The sequence below is a fragment of the Chanodichthys erythropterus genome, chromosome 11 (genome assembly GCF_024489055.1).
Source record: "Chanodichthys erythropterus isolate Z2021 chromosome 11, ASM2448905v1, whole genome shotgun sequence".
Lineage (NCBI taxonomy): Eukaryota > Metazoa > Chordata > Actinopteri > Cypriniformes > Xenocyprididae > Chanodichthys > Chanodichthys erythropterus.
The window spans coordinates 55,720,527-55,745,073 of NC_090231.1; the positions used below are offsets into that span (position 1 = coordinate 55,720,527).

The 24,547-nt window shown below is 41.2% G+C and overlaps 1 protein-coding gene across 1 annotated transcript; it reads left to right on the top strand.

The window, feature by feature from the left end:
• Window positions 1–2,631: 2,631 nt before the first annotated feature.
• Window positions 2,632–24,331, top strand: LOC137030924 (adhesion G-protein coupled receptor G5-like). The gene is made up of 14 exons (XM_067401449.1): window positions 2,632–2,685; window positions 2,850–2,923; window positions 4,088–4,318; window positions 4,445–4,616; window positions 5,180–5,318; window positions 6,839–6,949; window positions 7,065–7,196; window positions 7,285–7,318; window positions 7,423–7,517; window positions 7,622–7,737; window positions 7,868–8,136; window positions 16,722–16,827; window positions 16,940–17,220; window positions 23,821–24,331. Exons 2-14 carry the CDS (start codon window positions 2,860–2,862, stop codon window positions 23,916–23,918), a joined length of 1,848 nt encoding a protein of 615 aa, XP_067257550.1. The 5' UTR covers window positions 2,632–2,685; window positions 2,850–2,859; the 3' UTR covers window positions 23,919–24,331.
• Window positions 24,332–24,547: the final 216 nt, after the last annotated feature.

Consider the following 24,547-nt stretch of genomic DNA (forward strand, 5'->3'; position numbering starts at 1 on the left):
CACGAACCCGGCCATCCACATGATGTAAAAGAAAACGTGATTCATCAGATCAGGCCACCTTCTTCCATTGCTCCATGGTCCAGTTCTGATGCTCACGTGTCCACTGTTGGCTCTTTCGGCGGTGGACTGGGGTCAGCATGGGCACCCTGACTGGTCTGCAGCTATGCAGCTCCATACACAACAAACTGATGCACTGTGTATTCTGACACCTTTCTATCAGAACCAGCATTAACTTCTTGAGCAATTTGAGCTACAGGAGCTCGTCTGTTGGATCGGACCACACGGACCAGCCTTCGCTCCCCACGTGCATTAATGAATCTCGGCCGTCCATGACCCTGTCGCCGGTTCACCACTGTTCCTTCCTTGGAGCACTTTTGAGAGATACTGATCACTGCAGACCAGGAACACCCCACAAGAGCTGCAGTTTTGGAGATGCTCTGACCCAGTCGTCTAGCCATCACAGTTTGGCTCTTGTCAAACTCGCTCAAATCCTTACGCTTGCCCATTTTTCCTGCTTCTAACACATCAACTTTGAGGACAAAATGTTCACTTGCTGCCTAATATATCCACCCACTAACAGGTGCCGTAATGAAGAGATAATCAGTGTGATTCACTTCACCTGTCAGTGATCATAATGTTATGCCTGATCAGTGTATATATATGAACACCTCTAAAGTAAACTAAGCTTGGAACAGAATCTGCTCTGCAGCAGGTTATTTTCAGAGAGTAAGTTACTACGACAGACACCCTGCATCTCTGTCTCAGACAGCACAGACGGGCCGCCCACTGTCTGTGCACTAAATGTCTAATGCGTATTGGGAACTGGAAAGTACATTTTTGATCTAGTGAGATCAAACTTCCTCAAATGGCACATATGAAGTAAATAAATCATGATTAATTGCTTATATGCAAGTCAGACTGTCTGACAGTCTTCCTGTCTAAGTGGGTGTTTCCTGACCAAAATAAGCATGCAAGCAGTCTAGTCGATGTGGACAAGATTCAAGAGACTACTGAAAAATCCCCACTATGTATCCACAGACTGACAGGTGGTCTGGTGTAAACAAAAACAAACATGCAGTAAAAGATTGGAACACTGTTTCCATGGAAGGGTTCTTCATCTTTATTAAGATCTGCATATTCAAACCTCAGACAAGGAAAGAAACACAACTTACTCTACCATCTCTACTACGGCCCTGTTTACACCTGCTATTAAGATGTGTTTTGGTCAATTGGATCACAAGTGGACACTCATGATGATCTGACAAAACCCTTAAATTTACCCACACACAGACCCTTCCCTCGAAGAAATCAGGACAGAAGTGTTTGAAAGTGGACAAAAGAGACGAATTCAAATACCAGGTGTAAACAAGCATGTGTCTCCCTCGTCTACTTGTGATCTGATCGACCAAAATGCATCTTAATACCAGGTGGAAACGGGGCCTAATCCACCTACCAATGACAAGCTTTTTTTTCTTTCTTATGGGTTGCCAGGTTTTCACAACAAAACCCGCCCAATTGCTACTCAAAACTAGCCCAAACACGTTTTGGGGGGTCCCCTGGTAAAATTCACGTTCTAAGGGGTGAAATCTGCCTTTTTGGCAGGGTTCCCCTGCTAAAATTTGCATTCCATGGGCTAAATATCATGTTATTTGGGGTCGCTTCAACCCACGGACATGAAAAACAACCCGCAGCAACAGTGTTAAAGTATATGCATATATCAATATAATAAAGTATTGACATATATCAATATATGTCCTATTGATATATGTCCTTTTGTGACATATATCTGAGTGAAAAGAGGCGTGTTCAAGATGCATCAGCGCTGCGCTGTCCAATCAGTGTATGACATCAAAGTACTTTCTCGAACAAGCCTAAGGCTTCTCAAACAAGAAAAAAAGTAGGGTGGGACATCATTTTGTCCATGAGGAATTGATTGGATGGTTGGATCATTGTGGTTTGTGAGTGACAGGTTGCCCTGCCCTCACGCCAGTGAACACGTCCTCTGATAGAAGTCGCTGCCAGAGGAAAGGTAAGTTTTTTTGATTAAAGATTACGAGGGCAGATGAATAAAAAAATGATGTGCACAGATAAATCATTTATAATGAATACTGCAATATTCCAAAGCAAAATACAAATAGACTACCTTTACATGTGCATCAATAATGCAATTATTTCTCAGAGTGAGGTTTTAATCGCAGATGTTTACATGACATGAGCAGAATTCTTCACCCCAGTTTACAAGATTATTCGCTGGTTATACTACACTCTCAGATAAGCATACAGCATGCATGTTACCCAAGGGCGTAGATTTGGTTTCAACTTTGGGGGGTTGAACGTTGGTATGGTTGTATTGTATTGGGGGGGTTGTAACTGATGGCTTTGAATATTGGATTCCATTATAATCACATTATGAAGGTGCATGTAAACACACTCAATTTTTATTTCATGATGCCTTTAACAGAGGCTCACTGATGATAACTGCTCATAGACAGTCTGTTCAGGAAAATCCACAAACATCATAAAGTTATGACAAGGCTTGTCATTGTGCTCTGCTGTCAGTAGAGCTCATTGGATGCGTCTGAAGCCACAAAATTTGAGTCTAGCTGATGATCAACTCTCATTCTGGGAATTCTGAACTTGCCGTACAGAGCTGTCACCACTTCCACCAGCTTAGAAAACTGAACGGTAAGTGAATAAAATGCTTTTAGGTTCATGTTGTAGAGCATTTTTATTTAAGCCATTTAAAGAGATGTAAATAGATGTAAAAAGATTAATGTTATTAATTAAGTTGCTAATGTGTGATATTGTAATTTCCATGTCTATATTCTGACCTCCAAAAAACCTAATAGAGCAGAAGATATGACACTCCTTCTACTTCTGATCATGATCTATGGCCTGGATGGTGGAGAATGTGGAGATTGCGGTAACTACGAAAAACACTTGCATTGTTGTAATAATAATATTAATTTATATTAAATGGATTCCCATTGCCAGTTTAACTACAAATTATTGCTAAAACACAAAAAAGTTCCTATTCCTGAGATAAGCAATACTTACTTTCTTAAAATTTCTTGTATTTAAAGTTTGTGTTGGATGGTTTTTAGATCCCAATAAGGAAATTCTGATAAGGAAACTATTTGCATAATATTTCCATAAAATACTCATGAAGCAAACAGGTTGACATTTATTGGATAGGGGAGACTTAGGGGAGATTATAGGATTTTCAACAAAATTTAAACAGTAAAATAAAATATAACAGCAAAAATCTAAACTCAAAAATGTCATTTTTTTAGTCCATTAGAAATAAATATAAATGTATTGTATAAAATTACTACCTATAAAACAAGTGACAACCCATCCTTTCCTGACATTTATGAGTGATACTCTTGTCCTGACAGCACAATTCTTGGATTCAGTATATTACACAATATTACAGTTTTTACTGTATTTTTGATCCAATAAATGCAGTCTTTGTGAGCAGAAGAGACTTCTTTCAAAAACATTATGAACTCGTATGGACACCAAACCTGTGAATTATAGTAATCTACTGTAATTTTAGTATCAAGAATACAATTTATAAAATTGCTATAGTTGAACAAGGTATTTGAAATCAACATACAATACCACTGGTAGAGAAAGCACTACATTTAAAGGGTTAGTTCACCCAAAAATGAAATTTATGTCATTAATTACTCACCCTCATGTCGTTCCAAACCCGTAAGACCTTCGTTTGTCTTCAGAACACAAATTAAGATATTTTTGATAAAATCCAAGTGTATCTGATCCACACATAGGCAGCAACAACATTGCACCTTTAAAGATCCAGAAAGGTACTAAAGATATTGTTAAAACCGTCGACCTATGTGTGGATCAGAAACCCTTGGATTTAATCAAAAATATCCTACGAGTTTTGGGACGACATGAGGGTGAGTAATAAATGACAGAATTTTCATTTTTGGGTGAACTAACCCTTTAATAGTCACTGAGATGACAACTAGTCGCCCCTAAAATTAGAAATTATAACTGATAAGTTTAAAGACTTACATTTCACTGTGTAATTGTGTATTGCTCTCTTTGTCATGTCAAGGAAGTCTAACACTAACAAATACCACAAATGGATTTGAGATTGAAATCTCATTGACATCTGGACCCGACATTACTGTTAATGACACTGCAGAACAATTAACTTGTAATTCAGGAAAAAATTCATGTTATATTGAATGCTCCTATCGAGATTTCACCGAAACCTTCACCAAAAAAACAGAATTAGGACTGTGTGTGCAAAATCAAAACAAAACTACATTTGAATTCAGCATAGGTAAGCAAGACTTATTTTCTTCCATTGCATTTAACCAGTTATGTAACTGCATTATGAGAAATGTGCATTGAGTATGATAGTTTGATAGTTACTCAGGACATGAATTATTCCTTTCATCTATTACAGAAAACAATACATCATGTATTGTGGTGTATTGCTTGCCTGATGAAATAAGAGGCCTCTTGGAGACAAAAGAGAATCAAATGAATAGCCCAAAAGGTCTGAGAAACATTCTCAATATTAAAAAAATGTGCCGAGATGTGATCCTCAATGAAGCTATTGTGGATACCTACATTAGGTAAATAAAAGCTTATTAAAGATTTTAAAATGTACAATCCTTTAGTTATGAGGTTCCAAACCCTGTTCCTGGAGGCCCCCAACAGTATAGATTTAGGGCGCTTGGCCCGATAAACTTCAAGCGAAATCAAAGAACAAACTAGCGTGACGTCATTTCAAACAAAATTAGGCCAAAACGAAGGTCATTTGGAGTTTCCAGAAAAGTTCGCTCTGGCATAGAACTACCATTGGCCCGTGGTGATTACATAATAGGTGGGTGTGGCTCTGAGACTCCGCCTTCTTTGATGTGGAAAACAGTTCCGGTTCATTTCTTCTGTTCAGTCCATCGAGGTCAGACGTCTGTGAGTAAAAACATGAACACACTGGAGAGCCGCTTTATAGAAGAAATTGAGTTGTAATTCTAATTGAAAGAGAGAACTTAAGCTTGAGTACATCTGGGCCTTTATCTGACACTTATTTCAGATCAGAGATTAACAATCAGGTGCGTTGTTTTGGGGCTCTCCAAGAGCAAGTTTGGAAGCTCTGCTTTAGACCTGGTTTAATGTTTATCCCACCTTTGTGCAGAGTGGAGAAGGCAGCCATACAGAGTGTTATAAATATGACTGAGCAATCCAAGAAATACACTCATGAAGATCTTTCCATGATTGTGGTTATGATGAATTTAAGCACGACAGACCGTTATGTACCAATATCCGCTCCAAGTGTAAGTGTACTTTTGCAAAAGGTCCAAGATGATATATTTCTTTAAGGCTGCTAAACTGCTGTAAGTCATTTCAGCACCTCTTCATTTTTGTCCATGTAGATTTTTAAAAATTGCATATAAACTTCGCACAAAAACCATGAATGTAGTTAGCAAGTTGGTCTTGCATTACCAAAAATAATAGCTGCCCGGAGACAGAAGCGTCGCCTAATGCATGTAGTTATAATTGTGAGTTTTAGGGTTCATTTACATGTACTAAAAGCTGAAAAGTTTTTTGTTTTCAAAATGATCCCCATGCACACTGATCCACGAAAAACGCCTACAAGTGCAGTGTTATACTGCCAGACCAGTTGATGTCACTTTGTAAAGAAACACAACGAGCATGAATATGAATGTGTGTAGTATGAATGTAATCCGTTTCAAAGGCCGCCAAGTGAAATGACTTGCCTTAAAGGAAATGGTATTCTTAAAAAGAAATGACTTACAGCAGATTTTAGATAACATCTGGTTGCGGTTATTGACAGTTCTAAACAATATAGAAAATATACACTGATCAGGCATAACATTATGACCACCTTTTTAATATTGCGTTGGTCCCCCTTTTGCTGCCAAAACAGCCCTGACCCGTCGAGGCATGGACTCCTCTAGACCCCTGAAGGTGTGCTGTGGTATCTGACACCAAGATGTTAGCAGCAGATCCTTTAAGTCCTGTAAGTTGCGAACCTCCATGGATCGGACTTGTTTGTTCAGCTCATCCCACAGATGCTCGATTGGATTGAGATCTGGGAAATCAACATCTCAAACCCGTTGTTGAGCTCCTCAAACCATTCCTGAACCATTTTTGCTTTGTGGCAGGAGCATTATCCTGCTGAAAGAGGCCACAGACACCAGGGAATACCGTTTCCATGAAAGGGTGTACATGGTCTGCAACAATGCTTAGGTAGGTGGTACGTGTCAAAGTAACATCCACATGGATGGCAGGACCCAAGCTTTCCCAGCAGAACATTGACCAAAGCATCACACTGCCTCCGCCGGCTTGCCTTCTTCTTATAGTGCATCCTGGTGCCATGTGTTCCCTGTGTACCTGGCCATCCACGTGATTTAAAAGAAAATGTGATTCATCAGACCAGGCCACCTTCTTCCACCTTCTTTCCTCCGTGGTCCAGTTCTGATGTTCACGTGTCCACTGTTGGCTCTTTCGGCGGTAGACAGGGGTCAGCATGGGCATCCTGACTGGTCTGCAGCTCCATACGCAACAAACTGATGCACTGTGTATTCTGACACCTTTCTATCAGAACCAGCATTAACTTCTTGAGCAACTTTTTTCCTGCTTCTAACACAGGGCAAAATGTTCACTTGCAGCCTATTTTATCCCACCCACTAACAGGTGCCGTGATGAAGAGATGATCAGTGTGATTCTCTTCACCTGTCAGTGCTCATAATGTTATGCCTGATCGGTGTTTATATAAGAATGTAGTTATTTAATTTAGATGACTATTAAATTATTTCTTTTTCTTTTTAAGGTATTAGGTGCTAATGAAGTTGCAGAGACATGGATCCCAGTGAAGTCTTTCCAAGATAAAAGCATAAACAAAATTGGTGTAGTAACCTACGATTCTGATCAGCATCTTAAGGTTCAAATCACGCCCAGTTTTATTGTTCTGTTGAGTGTCATAGCGATAAGAACACTGATTCTCAAGTTTACAGTGAGCGTAAATTTATGAATCAAACTATTTTCTTTTTTTACAGCTTAAACTGGGAAGTAAAATTGTTACCTCGAAAATCATACGGATTGAAGTCCCCAGATATGACTTTGTGAATTTGGCCAGTCGACTTACAATTAAGTTCAAAGTTAATCAGAGTTTCACAAATCACTCATCTGTAAGTGTAACGTGAAATTTTAATATTCTCAAATTGCCTCAAAATGTCCTGCTAATGATTTGTTCTTGTTTTGTATTTATATCTGAAGAACTACACCCTGTCCTGTCAATTCTATGCAAATGGTACAGTAATGGTTAACTGTTTCAGTGAAAAATTATCTTAAATGCTCTTATATTACAACACACGTCATTTGATGCTGATTTGATTTTCGTTTACTGTCACATAGAAACCTGGAAAAGTGATGGTTGTCTCACTGTTAATACAAACGATGATGTTGTGGAGTGCTCCTGTGACCATATGACCCCTTTTGCTGTGCTTCTTGTGAGTACAGAGACATCCACCCATGAAATGAATATAGTAGAAAGCAGATGATAGTTTAAATTTCACTCTACCTCTTATTTTGCTTCCATACTAACTTTGAATAGACTGATTTGAAGATATCCGAACTACAATGGAAAATCTTGTCGTCCATCAGCTACGTTGGCTGCAGTCTGTCTGCGTTCTTTTGTGCTTGCTCTGTCTTGGGGTTCATGTTCAACAGGTGCTGTTCCTTCTGTTTTCATATAAATGCATGTATAATGTGTGCTATGATTCACATTATTCCAAAGATGCTTCATTTACTTCCATTTATGCCTAAAGTTTTCAATATAGACTTTGTGCATGTTTCTCAGGAACTCAAGGGCAGAAGTGTCCAACAGCATCCATGTGTCTCTGAGTGGCGCTCTGTTTCTCCTCAACATCAGCTTCATGCTCAGCGAATGGGTTGCCACACAGACAGAGAACAGAGCGTGTGTGTTTATCGCTGTGATGATACACTACAGCATGCTGAGTTGTTTCACCTGGATGGCTGTTGAAGCCTTGCATCTGTACCTTCTTCTCATCAGAGTATTCAACATTTACATCAGACACTACATTATCAAGCTGTCCCTGATCGGATGGGGTGAGCATCAAGACTAAATGTAATGTGAATAACATTTAAAAAAGCAGCCAATGTTTAATAAACATACAGGAAGTATTAAAGGGAAATTTGCAAATTTTGAAACTCAAAAGCGAAATTTTAAACTTAATACATATCGTTTCAAAGCAGCTTTACAAAGAATGCATGTCAATGCATTTAGAGAATCTAAAAAAATAACTAGTGAAAATATTTTGAATTATTTATTTTTTATTTTTTTTGTCTATAAAGTGAAAGTCATCCATCTATTCTCTATGGCTACGTTCACACTGTCAGTCCAAATCCCACTATTTGTGTATCCGAGTGGAATCTAAAATTATTGGCGTCCACATGGCTACGTTCAGACTGTCAGTCCAAATCGAGATTTTTGTGCACATCCAATTGAAATCCGATCAGATTTAGCAAGCCTGAATGGCCAATGGATTTATTTTTTGCCCACATGTGACTCGTATCTGTAACAGTACAAACCACATGGAATCTGATCTTTTAAATTCCGATTTGTTGCACTTCCATATGCGGTACTAAATCCGATACAGGTCAGATGTTTTGTAGTGAGACCGCAGTGTGAACAGTCATATCGGAATTCATGCAATTTTTACGTCACTCGACATTCGTCATGATTCTGCGCTCATGGGCGTCTTTTCAAAGATTTTACATACCCAACGTTATCAAGACAGTAGTTGAAGGGCAGTGATGTGTCTATTACTGAGACAGCTCTACAAGCAAACCATGAGGGCTCGTATCATAAAAGTTTCAGAACTCTGCTCTCTTTTGTCACATCATTGACTTTATTTTTCATATTTCCTGTGCATAATTTCGCTGGCTTCTGCAGCAGATCACACTGTAAATAAACACTTAATTGCTTACTTTAATGTGTGACAGCGTGCGGTGTGTGTTGCCAAGTCTGCGATTTTCCTGCAGAATTGAGTTACTTTTTCACTTTTGTCACTGGTTGTTTTGCAACTCTGTGGGTTGAAGCGACCACACTAACGCTCTATTTAACGATTTTTACCGATGTATATTTCACAGAATGTGATTGGACTAGTTTTGGACTAGTTTTGAGAAGCAATTGAGTGAATTTTGTGGTAAAAACCTGGTTTAAGGTCTGATGCTAGAGACTGTGTTCTTAAGCCTCCTTGATAGAGTGCCTGACTCCATGCCGGTGGACCCGGGTTCGAGTCCCCCTTAGAGGACCTCGTTTTTATTGTTCATTTGCGCATACATGTCAGTTCAGGACCATGATCTGTTCACACTGGAAATCTGATATTGGCCACCTTTAAAACAACTCATTTTGTTTTGCCGTTTACACATGCTAAATCTGATTGGATTTCAAATGTATATAAAAATCTGATTTGGACTGACAGTCTGAACATAGCCATAGTTTACATTTTGTGACAATATAAGCAATCAAGCAATTGAGATTTGATATATGTTTGTATATACAGTGGGTACGGAAAGTATTCAGACCACCTTAAATTTTTCATTCTTTGCAGCCATTTGCTAAAATCATTTAAGTTCATTTTTCCTCATTAATGTACAAACAGCACCCCATATTGACAGAAAAACACTGAATTGTTGCCATTTTTGCAGGTTTATTAAAAAAGAAAAACTGAAATATCACATGGTCCTAAGTATTCAGACCCTTTACTGTGACACTCATATATTTAACTCAGGTGCTGTCCATTTCTTCTGATCATCCTTGAGATGGTTCTACACCTTCATTTGAGTCCAGCTGTGTTTGATTATACTGATTGGACATGATTAGGAAAGCCACACACCTGTCTATATAAGACCTTACAGCTCACAGTGCATGTCAGAGCAAATGAGAATCATGAGGTCAAAGGAACTGCCTGAAGAGCTCAGAGACAGAATTGTGGCAAGGCACAGATCTGGCCAAGGTTACAAAAACATTTCTGCTGCACTTAAAGTTCCTAAGAGCACAGTGGCCTCCATAATCCTTAAATGGAAGATGTTTGGGATGACCAGAACCCTTCCTAGAGCTGGCCGTCCGGCCAAACTGAGCTTTCGGGGGAGAAGAGCTTTGGTGAGAGAGGTAAAGAAGAACCCAAAGATCACTGTGGCTGAGCTCCAGAGATGCAGTCGGGAGATGGGAGAAAGTTGTAGAAAGTCAATCATCACTGCCGCCCTCCACCAGTCGGGCTTTATGGCAGAGTGGCCCGACGGAAGCCTCTCACATGAAAACAAGACACATGAAAGCCTGCATAAAGTTTGCCAAGATGGTGAGAAATAAGATTCTCTGGTCTGATGAGACCAAGATTGAACTTTTTGGCCTTAATTCTAAGCGGTATGTGTGGAGAAAAGCAGGCACTGCTCATCATCTGTCCAATACAGTCCCAACAGTGAAGCATGGTGGTGGCAGCATCATGCTGTGGGGGTGTTTTTCAGCTGCAGGGACAGGACGACTGGTTGCAATCGAGGGAAAGATGAATGCGGCCAAGTACAGGGATATCCTGGATGGAAACCTTCTCCAGAGTGCTCAGGACCTCAGACTGGCCCGAAGGTTTACCTTCCAACAAGACAATGACCCTAAGCACACAGCTAAAATAACTAAGGAGTGGCTTCACAACAACTCCGTGACTGTTCTTGAATGGCCCAGCCAGAGCCCTGACTTAAACCCAATTGAACATCTTTTGAGAAACCTAAAAATGGCTGTCCACCAACATTTACCATCCAACCTGACAGAACTGGAGAGGATCTGCAAGGAGGAATGGCAGAGGATCCCCAAATCCAGGTGTGAAAAACTTGTTGCATCTTTCGCAAAAAGACTCATGGCTGTATTAGATCAAAAGGGTGCTTCTACTAAATACTGAGCAAAGGGTCTGAATACTTAGGACCATGTGATATTTCAGTTCCCTTTCGTGGGAACTGTCGACGCTGCGTGGTAACGCATTGGGAACCTTCTGCGTGATGTCGTCACTGAAGCACTCATGTATCTAGCCAATCGCGAAGCGAGACGTCAGAGACGGGTGACGTCACGGACCAGGAAACTATAAAGCACACTCGGATGCAGAGCACGCCAGCTTCTGTGTCTTCAGCAAGCGCTCTATGTTATCTTGTGTGTCTTATTTGGTGTTGTTTGTCCTGCTTATTTTTGGAAAACATTATCTCTTTGTCTGAGGACAAGAGTGTTATTGTGCACCACACATATATATATATATATATATAGTGAATAAAGACACGAGTGAAATGGCGGAAGGCAGACAATTTAAAAAGTGTGTTCACCCATGCACACGGTTTATTCCAGATGGGGACACTCATGAGATGTGTGTTGTCTGCCTGGGGGTTGAGCATGCACAGGCAGCTCTCGAGGGGGCTGTCTGTGTTCATTGTGAGAAGCTCACCCTCAGAGTTTTAAGATCACGCCGGGCACTCTTTCACGATAAAGAGAGTGCTCCGGTCGGCGTTCCCCGCGGATCGGGTCCCGCTGTTGCTGAGGCGCAGCGGCGGCTTCATTCGTGGGGTTCGCAAATGGAGCTGGCAGAGGGGGTTGAGACGGGCCCAGCCTTATCTCGCCCTTTACCTGCCAGCCCCAGTGCCTCTTCTCAGGCGGCGGAAGCACGCGCTGCGGTTTCTTCCCCCAGAGAGAGGCACCCGCGCTTCATCTCTCTTCCTCTGAGGAGGTTGATGTGATGAGCGTGGGGGAAGAGGAACCGCCATCCTCTTCCCCAGCACATGAGGAGCTCCTGGAGGTAGTGACCAGGGCTGTTGCCAAATTAAAAATTGACTGGCCAGCAGAGCGGGCAGATACTAGACCAAAGAGTAAGCTGGATGAGCGCTTTCTGCCCGCTCGGTCACTACCCCAGCGTCGGGGTTTGCCCTTCTTTCCGGACCTCCACACCGAGGTCTCGAGGTCTTGGAAGAAGCCGGCATCATATCGTGTCTTCAGCCCCCAGACCTCAATGTATAGTAATATCGTGGGGCTGAAGCAGCAAGGCTATGCGGCGATGCCTCGGGTGGAAGAGACGCTTGCGGGCTATCTCTCCCCCGAGTCTGCATCGTCGCTGAAAACCCCGACGTTGCCCACCAAGCCATTAAAAACTACATCAGGCTTGGTGGGCAAGGCTTATGCGGCAGCAGGTCAGGCAGCGGCATGTCTACATACCATGTCGCTCCTACAGGCATATCAAGCCGACCTGCTGGGGGAAGTGGAGAATAGCGGGGAGGCCACGTATGAGTGCATCCAGGAAATCAGGATGGCAACTGACCTGGCTCTCCGTGCCACCAAAGAGACGGCAAAAGAAATCGGCCGCTCTATGGCAGCATTGGTGGCTACGGAGAGGCACTTGTGGCTGAACCTCTCGGACATAAGGGAGCGTGACAAAGCCTCCCTTATGGACGCGCCGCTGTCTCCTGCGGGCCTCTTCGGCGACGCCGTTACAACAGTCGTCGAGAGGTTCCAGGAGGCTAAGAAACAATCTGCGGCGTTCCAGAGGTTCATCCCCCGCAAACCAAGAATCCCTCCCCCCGAGGCTGATGAGCGGGATCAGCCTCGGCCGTCAACGAGCTCCTCAGCGCACCACAGAGCGCAACAAAAGATTAGCGTGGCCGCCCGTGCTCCCCCGCAGAGAGCTTGGGGATCGGGTCGGCCCGCTCGAAGCCTTCTAGGGGCAGAACGGACCTGCGCGCCGTTATCCTGGCCCGGAAGGCTTCGACGGTCCTGATGTCTGTGGGTCAGGAACCGATGAGGGGCGGCCCCCTCCGAAGGGGCCGGCGAAAAATACATCTAAAAGCCGCTTCCCTTCGGCGCCCTCAGGGGATCGTTATGCCAACCCTGCCACCCAGGGTGCGTCAGGGCGCAGCGGTCTCCACCGACCCTCCGAGGAGGGCCGGCCACTTGATTCGATTGTTCTCTGCCGGTGCGCCGCTTCAGAGCGTCGAATCAGGTGCTCAAAAAACACCAGAGGCCAGTCTCGAGAGACTGGTTCCCTTAGTAAATTTTCTGGTAGAATGGAAACTTCTTCCGAATATATCAAAATGGGTGCTGCTCACTATAAAAGAGGGTTACAAGATCCAGTTCGGGTCTCGCCCGCCCAGATTCAACGGGGTTCTTCCCACAGTGGTAACCCCCGAGCAGTCTCTGGTTATGGAACAAGAAGTTGCGACACTTTTGCGAAAAGGAGCTATAGAAAGGGTTCCTCCTCCCAGCAACCAGTCAGGGTTCTACAGCCGTTACTTCATTGTTCCAAAGAAGGATGGAGGTCTACGACCTATTATAGATTTACGTGTGCTAAATCGCTCAATACAAAAGCTCAAGTTCAAGATGCTGACACTCAAACAGATTATACCACAGATCAGGTCCGAGGACTGGTTTGTGGCAATAGACCTGAAAGATGCTTACTTTCATGTGTCCATCCATCCTTCTCACAGGAAGTTCCTCAGGTTTGCTTTCGGGGCGAAGCTTACCAGTACAGGGTTCTTCCGTTCGGCCTATCATTATCACCCCGCACATTCACGAAATGCGTGGACGCAGCTCTGGCTCCGCTGAGGATCCAGGGCATTCGCATACTGAATTATATCGACGATTGGTTGATTCTAGCTCAGTCAGAGCAACTAGCAGTTCAGCATCGAGATGCTGTTCTGTCCCATATGAAGAGGCTTGGGCTGAGGCTCAATGCCAAAAAGAGTGTGCTAGTTCCAGCTCAATCCACCAACTATCTGGGTGTAGTGTGGGACTCCACCACGATGCGGGCATATTTGTCTCCCGCTCGGGTGAGTGCCATTCTTATGGCTATGAAAGGGGTGAAGTTAGGCCAGTCACTCACTGTAAAACAGTTCCAGAAACTGCTGGGTCTGATGGCAGCTGCGTCCAACGTGATACCTTTTGGCCTTCTGCACATGAGGCCCCTACAGTGGTGGCTCAGGACCAGGGGTTCTCCCCGAGGGGAAATCCCTTTCGCATGATCAAAGTCTCAAAACGATGTCTTCGTTCTCTGACCATGTGGAAAGACCCCCGGTTCCTGTCCCAGGGACCCGTGTTGGGGGCCACTACTCGTCGAGTAATGCTTACGACGGACGCCTCCCTCACGGGCTGGGGAGCGATCATGAGTGGTCGCTCAGCTCAGGGTCTTTGGGAAGACCATCAGCTCTCTTGGCACATAAATCGGCTAGAGATGATGGCAGTGTTCCTAGCTCTGAAACACTTTCTCCCAGACCTGAGAGGTTACCATGCGTTGGTTCGTACGGACAACACTGCAGTGGTTGCATATATAAATCATCAGGGGGTCTGCGGTCTCGCCGACTATATTACTTGGCCCGTCAGATCCTCCTGTGGTCCCAAGGGAAGCTGCTCTCGCTGAGGGCAGCTTACATCCCGGGACATCAAAATGTGGGAGCAGATGCCCTGTCGAGGCAGGGGCCAAGGCCCGGGGAGTGGAAACTCCACCCAGAAGTGGTGAGTCTCCTATGGAAAAATTTCGGTCGAGCGGAAGTCGACCTGTTCGCCTCGGGAGAGTCAACCCAGTGTCCGCTCTGGTACTCCCTAACACATCCAGCACCTCTGGGTCTGGATGCTATGGTACAGACGTGGCCGAGGCTGCGCCTGTACGCATTTCCCCCGATCGCCCTGCTCCCGGGAGTTCTGGAAAAAGTACGCCGAGAAGGGGCCAATCTAATACTGGTAGCCCCATTCTGGCCAACCAGGATATGGTTCTCAGACCTAGTGTCGTTACTCAACGGCTCCCCAATGGAGCTTCCTCTCAGACAGGACCTCCTGTCTCAAGCGGGCGGCATGATTATACATCCCCGCCCAGAACGACTGAAACTATGGGCCTGGCCTCTGAGGGGGCCAGACTCATAAATGCTGGTCTCCCAACCGAGGTTGTGGAGACCATTCTTAACTCCAGAGCTCCCGCCACGAGGAAGTTGTATGCCTACAAATGGAATTTGTTTTCTACCTGGTGCAGACACAATAATACGGACCCTGTCCTTTCTTCTGTTAGCTTTGTGCTAAAATTCCTCCAGAAAAAATTCTCGGAGGGCCTATCTCACTCAACCTTAAAGGTTTATGTTGCAGCAATTTCAGCATATCATGCTCCTCTTGAGGGGAATATCTCGGTAGGTCGTGACCCCTCGTCACACGCTTCCTCCGTGGCACACTGAGGTTGAGGCCTCCAGTGCGCACAAGGGTGCCAACCTGGGACTTGGCTGTGGTCTTACAAGGGTTAGCTGAGGCTCCCTTTGAACCATTAGAGGAGGTTCCTGAGAGGTTCCTCACTCTGAAAACGATTATTTTATTAGCTATCACTTCTCTGAAGCGGATAGGAGATTTACAAGCACTTTCTGTTGCTCCCTCTTTCCTTGAATTTGCTCCAGGAATGGTGAAAGCATTCCTGTATCCTAAACCGGGGTATGTCCCAAAGGTCCCTACCAATGTCCCAGGCCCCATTGTGCTTCAGTCTTTCTATCCTCCTCCATTTGAATCTGCGGATCAGGAAAAATTGAATCTGTTATGCCCAGTAAGGGCTTTGGATACTTATGTCCACAGAGCTGCCCTGTGGCGTAAGTCAGATCAGTTGTTTGTCTGTTATGGGTCCCCTAGAAAAGGGGGCCCAGCATCAAAACAGAGAATGAGCAAGTGGGTGGTCGAGGCCATCTCACTTGCATACGAAGCGGCCGGACAGCCCTCTCCCTTGAATGTTCGCGCCCATTCTACCAGGGGTATGGCGGCATCAAAAGCTCTGATGTCAGGAGTCTCCATGAGTGACATATGTGATGCAGCTGGATGGTCATGCCAGCACACATTTATTAAATATTATAACCTTGATGTTGGCTCCACTCCGGGGTCCTCTGTCCTGTCAAGATAACCTTGGCAAGTGCTTGAGCTACGGCTCAGTTGGGATTGCGTTCCCAATGCGTTACCACGCAGCGTCGACAGTTCCCACGAAAGGGAACGTCTCAGGTTACAGATGTAACCCTGGTTCCCTGAGTAGAGACGAGACGCTGCGTCTCTTGCCGTACCCCTGCACACTTGCAAGTGCTTGCTTCAGACTTACTTAGAAGCTGGCGTGCTCTGCATCCGAGTGTGCTTTATAGTTTCCTGGTCCGTGACGTCACCCGTCTCTGACGTCTCGCTTCGCGATTGGCTAGATACATGAGTGCTTCAGTGACGACATCACGCAGAAGGTTCCCAATGCGTTACCACGCAGCGTCTCGTTCCCTACTCAGGGAACCAGGGTTACATCTGTAACCTGAGACGTTTTTCTTTTTTTAATAAATCTGCAAAAATGTCAACAATTTTGTGTTTTTCTGTCAATATGGGGTGCTGTGTGTACATTAATGAGGGAAAAAAATGAACTTTTTAGCAAATGGCTGCAATATAACAAAGAGTGAAAAATTTAAGGGGGTCTGAATACTTTCCGTACCCACTGTGTGTGTGTATATATATATATATATATATATATATATATATATATATATATATATATATATATATATATATATATATATATATATATATATATATATATATATATATATATATATATGCAAAATAAATAAATTCAAAATAAAGTCTTGAAATTGCTTATCCTGCAATCTTTTCCTCTTGACAGGAGTCCCTGCTGTTATTGTTGGAGGTTTGCTGTCAGTTCAAAACACTCATCCTTTTTATGGCATGCAAAGTATGAGTTTATCAGATACTAACAACAGAAACCCAGTGTAAGTATTCACATTATAACTTAGATACAGACAAATGTAGTTAAATTATGCAGCAAATGTATGATATACATGCTTCATGTTTGCTTACATTGCAAACCTTTCTTTCATACAGATGCCTGTTCATAAAACCTCAAGTCATGAATGGCGTGAACGTTTCCTACTTCACCATCGTATTCTTGTTCAACGTAGGAATCTTAATCTCAGTGTCCAGACAGATCTTTAAGCTACGACATGTGGGTAACAAGCCAGGCAAGATGCCAGTTTGGAAGGACGCGGGCACAGTGCTGGGCCTCATGTGTCTGCTGGGTACAACATGGGGTTTGATCTTCTTCAGCATGGGATATACCAACTACCCTATACTCTACCTGTTCTGCATCTTGAACACAATGCAAGGTAGGTTTAGTCAGAGTACAAGAAAGAATAATATGTGCGTCAATGACATATGTCTACAATAAATCTTGTACTTTAAAACACATGTACAGTACACACAATATTCATATTGGTTCCATAAGATTGAATTTAATGACACTAAGGCCTGTTCACACCTGGTATTAAGATGCATTTTGATCAATCGGATCACAAGTGGATGACGCTAAATGATGTAAACAGGGTGTAAAACGTTTTGAGCTTGTCCACTTTTGACCACTTCCAGAGGTAGTCAAAAACACAATTGCTTTCATGTTGTAAACGCTCAAGTGGTCGAATGTATTTGAGCACCCAAAAAAAAAGTTTGTTTTCTTTTTGCATGTTCTTTATACACAGAAATTACCTTTTACGTGCATATTATATGCATTTTTTTAGCGTACATATGATACTTTTTGCGTGCATGTGATACACATTTTTTCAACCAATTTCACTCAATAGGTCTATTTTCTCCTCCCCAGATACACTTGAAAGATTACTTTTGCATTTAACAAGCACGCAAAATGAAAATGCTATATATACGAAGGATAGTTCACCCAACTATGAAAATTATCCCATGATTTACTCACCCTCAAGCCATCCTAGGTGTATATATCTTCTTTGAGATTTTGAAGCCCAAAAAAGTGCATCCATTCATCATAAATATAACCCATACGGCTCCAGGGGGTTAATAAAGGCCTTCTGAAGTGGAGCGATGGGTTTTTGTAAGAAAAATATCCATATTTAAAACTTTATAAACTATAATAACTAGCTTTTGTCCAAGTCGACTTGTGCCAAAAGAGTAACTTCTGACGCAATGTTTGATGCAGGATGTAGGAGTATTGTAAGCTCAGACATCTCTCGCGGTTCACACAAATAGAGCTGTGCAACAAACTCAAGCTCCTCTTCTCTTATATCAAAATCCTCTGACATTTCTCTTTAAAAATTAATGTTTTAGACTTCTAATTCATGACTAGTGTTTTGTTTTGTCTATCCTCTGCGCTTCCGCGTTTGTCATTAAAAAAGGCCCGACGCAAGACGATGATGAACGCAGAGGATAGAGCATATCTTGAATGCAATGTGAGCGTACCCATCTTAATTACATTTTTAATATAACATTTTTAGAAGTTTTATTAATAAATTCATAAATATGATACATTTTTGGAGAGTCCTCTCTGTCAGACTGCAGGCAAAAGTGGTTCAAGTGGTGTTTTGTTTTTTCCATAAGAGTGAACAGTGCACATGGACCTCGGGCTGCTGAACAGTTACATTGGAATTCATGTGACTTTTACGTCAACATTTACGCTGCTTTTCCATTGTCTTTCAATGTAAACTGTTGACTGTTGTGTTCGTGTCTTGGTTCTTTTGCAGCATCTCGCGCATGACACGGCGCTCAAGTTAAAATAAGTTCAACTTTAAAGGGATAGTTCACCCAAAAATGAAAATTCTGTCATCATTTACTCACCCTCAAGTTGTTCCAAACCTGTAAACATTTCTTTGGTTTGTTGAACACAAAGGAAGATATTTTGGAGAAAGTTTGTAACCAGGCCGCTTTGGGGCACCTTTGACTTCCATAGTAGGAAAAAAAATACTATGGAAGTCAATGGTGCCCCCAAACTGTTCAGTTTCTTCTTTTGTGTTCAACATAACAAAAAAATGCGTTTGCTCACCTGAGGGTGAGTAAATAATGACAGAATTTTCATTTTTGGGTGAACTATCCCTTTTAAAGAAACTTTTTCACTCCACTGATCTGTGTTTTGCGTTGTTACCCTTTTTAACCTTTCTGTGTGAACGGCGCTAAAATGCTGACTTCAGTAACCTCAGAGTTTACTTCCATATAATTAATTATATAACTGTCCAAATACCCACAATAGCAGCCTGACCACTTGTCTATGACATATTTCCTTTATTTGCCCTAAGCATTCAAGTGTTTACAGAGCTTTATTTTGCATTTTAAAATAAACTTCTAAATGTCTGTTCAGTAGTCCCTATGTTACAGACAACACAATTTAGTAATTGTGGTGCTTCTAAAATTAAGTAACAAAAAGCAGTTGCAAATGTTGTACAAAATACAATTTGTTTTACTAACAAATTATTTGTAATATCTAATTAATTTAACTTAAAGTGGAATGTTTTCCTCGTCATCTCCCAATTTTTGGGGCATGTGAACATGATGCATGAATGGGATACGCTTAGCCTCTAGATTAACCATATCCCATAATGCATCATAGTGTGGGTTTAGTGTGCATTAAGGGAACTGAGCTTTAGTGTTCTTAAGGCCTTGAACAGTCTTGTGCTCGCACTTCCTGTTGCATATGGATGCTCTCAGGTGCCAAGACTGCAAGCGCGGGTATATGGACAGGCCCTTTGTTATTTTTCTTTTGCGCATGCGGGTCAGTTGAGGATCGTGCCCTGTTCACACTCAAATCTGATATTGGCCACATTTAAAAAATAATGTGAACAGCCAAACAACAACAAATCTGATCTGCACAATAAATCATAATGGAGCACAAAGGCTTGCTGTGTGAACATAGTGTTTCCTGTTTTATTTTTTCTGCATTTTGGTTGTACCACATGACTTTGTTTGTCACGTCACATGATTTTGATTGTCACACCACATCATGATTTGGCAGACAACAACTTTCAACATTATGCCAAACTACTTAAGGTTTTCATTCCCAGAGTTTCATTTGTTAATGAGGTTTTTTCATCATTATTATTGTTTCGCCCTAATATTTTTGACTTTATGCTCCCCCCAAAATTAATTTTAATACAGAATTTAAAAACATGCGCTCATTATAGAATAGGTGTATTGAGTGTGTTTACATGCCGTGAATATGATTTCACCAAGTACGACAACATCTTTGTTGATCCTGGAACAACATTTCAATCAACCAGTCAGATTTGAGGGACAAGTTTACCATTTGTCTTAAGTTTAGGCTTGCAACCAGGGTAAGGTGCTTCTACATATGTGTTATTCACATATCTTTCCCCTCTGATTTTAGGGATAAGTTATAGGTAGGATTAGGTTTAGGGGTAGGAATAGGGTTAAGACTAAGTTTTAGACAGGAATGCTGTTCAAGGATCAACAAAATATGTTGATCCAGGAACATGTCTTTACTTGGCAAAATCACAGTGACCGTTTGCATGCACCCTCATAATGTGAGTATAATAGGATTTTGGAAAATTTACCTCATGTAAATGCAATACTTCGATCAAACTAATATGATTAAAATCATAATCATAGTAATCATACCCACATTAAACTTTCAGTACATTTAAATGGACAACAATAGTCTGATATTGTCATGATCACTAGTGAGAGTGCCCTATTGGCCACTAGAGGGCACACCTACCCGGACTCTTGTTTTCACCCTTTGAACTTCATTTCCCATAACACACTTCCCGGACTCATTATCCTGTCATTGCACCCAGCTGTTTTGTGTTTGCTCATTATTGTCTGTCTATTTATACTTGGTTTGTTTTTGTTTTTGTTATCGTGGTTTCATTTCATGTCACCTGCTTCCGTTTTTGTCTCTGGCTTTTGTTTCTGTTTCTTTTGTTTATTATGGACTGTTTTGTGGAGTTTGACCCTTGCCTGTTCTGGATTATGATTATTGGACTACCCCATCAAAGCTGCACTTGGATCTTACCTTCTTGTCTCTGTGCTAACGTGACAGATATTAACCCGATTAAGACAAAACTGTGATTAAGAAAGTGCTATGTAAACAGTGATTTCTCATTACCTTAATCTGGATAAGTCATACTCGAAAGTCATGTGGAGCATTCCTATTTGAGTCACATTATCAAGTGCATTATAGACATGTACACACCTTAATCACACTATTAACATTGTGAGGGCGTTTTCACTGCATTTTGCATCAGAAAACACACACGGCAGTGGTCAACCGTTTGACGGCAAACAAGAGAGGATAGCTTCAAAAAAGTAGGCACAAATCAAATTCCTCACATCATTTCATCTTTCATCCAGTTCCTCCAAGTTTTTCGAGGTGGCATGAATGAAATGTTGCTGAATGAAAGTACAGAGGTATAACATTTTATATTTAGTACAGGTTTTTAAAATTAAAAACAGTTGTACCGAATGACCTGGGGCCTGTACCATGAAGCTGGATTAGCTGGCTAGCCAGGTAAGTTTCAGATTAGTTTGCGCCAATCCTGGGTTTTAGGTACCATGAAAGTAACTTGACTTTTAGCGGTGTTCATCACCATAGTAACTTACGCTCCACGGCTAACCTACTCCGGGGCAGGTTATGTTCTGGTTTAGAGATTTCAAACCAAAATTGGGCCAATCAGATGTGAGCAAAGTGACACTGACACACCCAACGCAATAAAGTCAGTCCCCCAGTTTCTCTTCCTCCTAATTAAAGGGCATTATATAGTAAAAACAAATATTTAACAATGAAATTGTCTGGATTTAATGATAATTACTTAGAATTATTTTATGATTTATATATGATTTGTATAATTATATTATGTATATTTTTATTAATCCATTACACACATGCATGTTTAGTATAACAGTTGTTATTAAGCATTTAGTTTCAATTAATATATACACACACACACACACACACAAATATACATATACATATAAATATATACATATATATATATATATATATATATATATATATAATATAAATAAGTAATGCAAATACTTGCACTGATAAAGATCATTTCTTTTATTTGTCCTCTTTCACAGACAAGTATTTTCCATTAGTATAAATGCGTTTAAATTCCTCATTTTCAGCAAAGGAGTTTTGAATCGTGTTGGCTTTCACGAGAAGTGAATCACAGTTTATCTCTGTTGCAAGGCATGTGATTGGCTGTTTGCCACTGATATCATGCATTCATGTGCACATGCTCCACAAACTCAGGATCAAAGCCTGAGTTGACAGAGAAAGTTGATGATCAGCATCATGGTACCAACAAAGCCGGATTGGAGTGGTTTGGTTTTGTCAACTCGAAACTAATCCTATAACCCTGAGTTTGTTCAACTACCATCATGGTACAGGCCCCTGATGTTTCAGGACATGCATATGAGCAAGTGAAAGCATGAATTTTTCATATAGTTAAGAGAAAGTTAGTTACTTGTGATAATGTTAACCTAATGTTACTTGTGCAGTTGTCTGAAGAATGTCACATCCTGTCACATGATTTTGACTGCATGACTTGATCCAAAATGGTCCCTTTATATTGGTTACTCCGAATGACATCAATGAAATTCATTTTTTCCGGACGTTCTTTCTCATAACAAAGCAACGACTTTTACACATAATTTTAATACCATTTTGCACTATGTTGATATATGATCTTATAAAATCATGCCAGAATAAAAAAATAAATCAGTTTATTGCATTTTAAGATATTTTAATCACAAATGAAATGGCTGTATTGGCCTTTGGACAGTTAAACCGAATGACCTTTTGACACTTCAAAATCTTTAAAATATCTTTATATGTAGCAAAATATAATTAAAACCTTTTGGATTCAATAAAAGAGATCTAGTTGTACTACATTAAAAACTGTATTACATACTTCGCATGTCATATCTTTGTTTTTTATTATTATTAAGGCTTTTGAAGAAAAAAAAATCTTAATTGGGGTTTTGTCTTAATCGGGTTAATATTGGAATATTGTTGACCATGTAAACGTTAGTAATCTAATTATTGGCCTTAATCTGAATAAGACAATATTCTGATTAAGGTGTTTACATGAATTGCTTTTAGAATATTCCTTTCATTTTCCCGTTTTACATGTTATGTACGTAGATCGATTAATGGCACACGTCATTATGACGTTATGTTTCATTTTTAATTTTACACAAGCTTCAAGTGCCGTTAATTATTTAAGTGCAAATAGAGGACTGTGGATACAAATTCTCCAGCAACAGATCTCCTCTGTACTTTCATTCGGCAAGATTTCATTCATGCCACCGTGACAAACTCGGAGGTACTGGATGAGAGATGAGAGGAATTTGATTTGTGCCTTCTTGCTTGAAGCTATACTCTCTTGTTTGCCGTCAAACGGTGTGTGTGTGTGTGTCCTGTCGCAAAACGCGGCGACGTTAGTGTGAGTAAGGTGTGTACATGTCTATAATACACTTGATAATGTGACTAAAATATGAATACTCCACGTCCTAATTCGATTTGTGTTTACTTCGAATATGGCTTTAACCGGATTAAGGTAGTTTCTTAATCAGAGTATTGTCTTAATCAGGTTAATATCAGAATATTGTTGTCCATGTCTGGAACATAAAGCAAGGCAGAATGTATCACTTTACCGTGGTGTCGAAAAACAGCAGGGGAAAAGGAGGAAATACTAAACAAATTTAAAAAGATGCGTCATTGTCTGACTCTCTATTTTTCTGCTATAGTATAGTTAGGGTCAGAAGGACGACACAACACAGTCTAGGAGGAAGTGAAATACAACAGTACAGGTTCTTCTGTTCCCTGTTAAATCACAAGTAGAAGAATTAATTGACGTAAGACTCAAAAATAGGGGAATGGAAACTTTTCTGCATACCAAAAATGGTGGACTGAAACATCAAGTTTGTTTGTTTGTTTACAGGGTTTTACATCTTTATGTGGATGTGCGGTACAGCGAGGAAAAACAGAGCGCAAACATCTCAATCCAAGACGAAATCCACTCTGGACGTCTCTAAATGATGAACTCTCATGCCGTTTTCTTACTAAAACCTCTGACATGGTTTTACAAGAAGACATGTTCCAGCTATATATATCTTCAGCCAGTGACCCACAGAAATGTACCCTGGGTTAATGACACTCGCCACAACATGCGAACAAGAAATGGCAACCTTGAGAAAGTGTCATCAGCAGTTGAGAACTTCCTTTGCACTCATACCACTGCATTAAAGTAAATTCAGTTCCCTCTTTGTAACTGTACACATACTAAAACCTTGATCTATGATCCATCATATCTTATCATAAAGCTACTTATCATATCTAAAAAAAAAAAAATAATAATAATAATAAAAGCTGTGATTTGTAAATAAAAATGGTATATAGTTGTAATTTTAGTGTTGCTGAATTTAATAATAAATCTATACGTGTAAAATGAATGTCTCAGCCTATTGGAAACACATTACAACAATGACATTTGAATGCAATATATGTGGCTTCTTTGATGATTAAATGCATTAAATAGTTTTATTGATCATTTTTTAATCTATTTATTAATTTAATCAGTTATTAATTTAGTAATGTCTGGATTCTTTTCACCTTTAGCCACATAGAGGTTAGTGTTGGTAAGTTTCCAGTTAAATGCGTCATGGTTC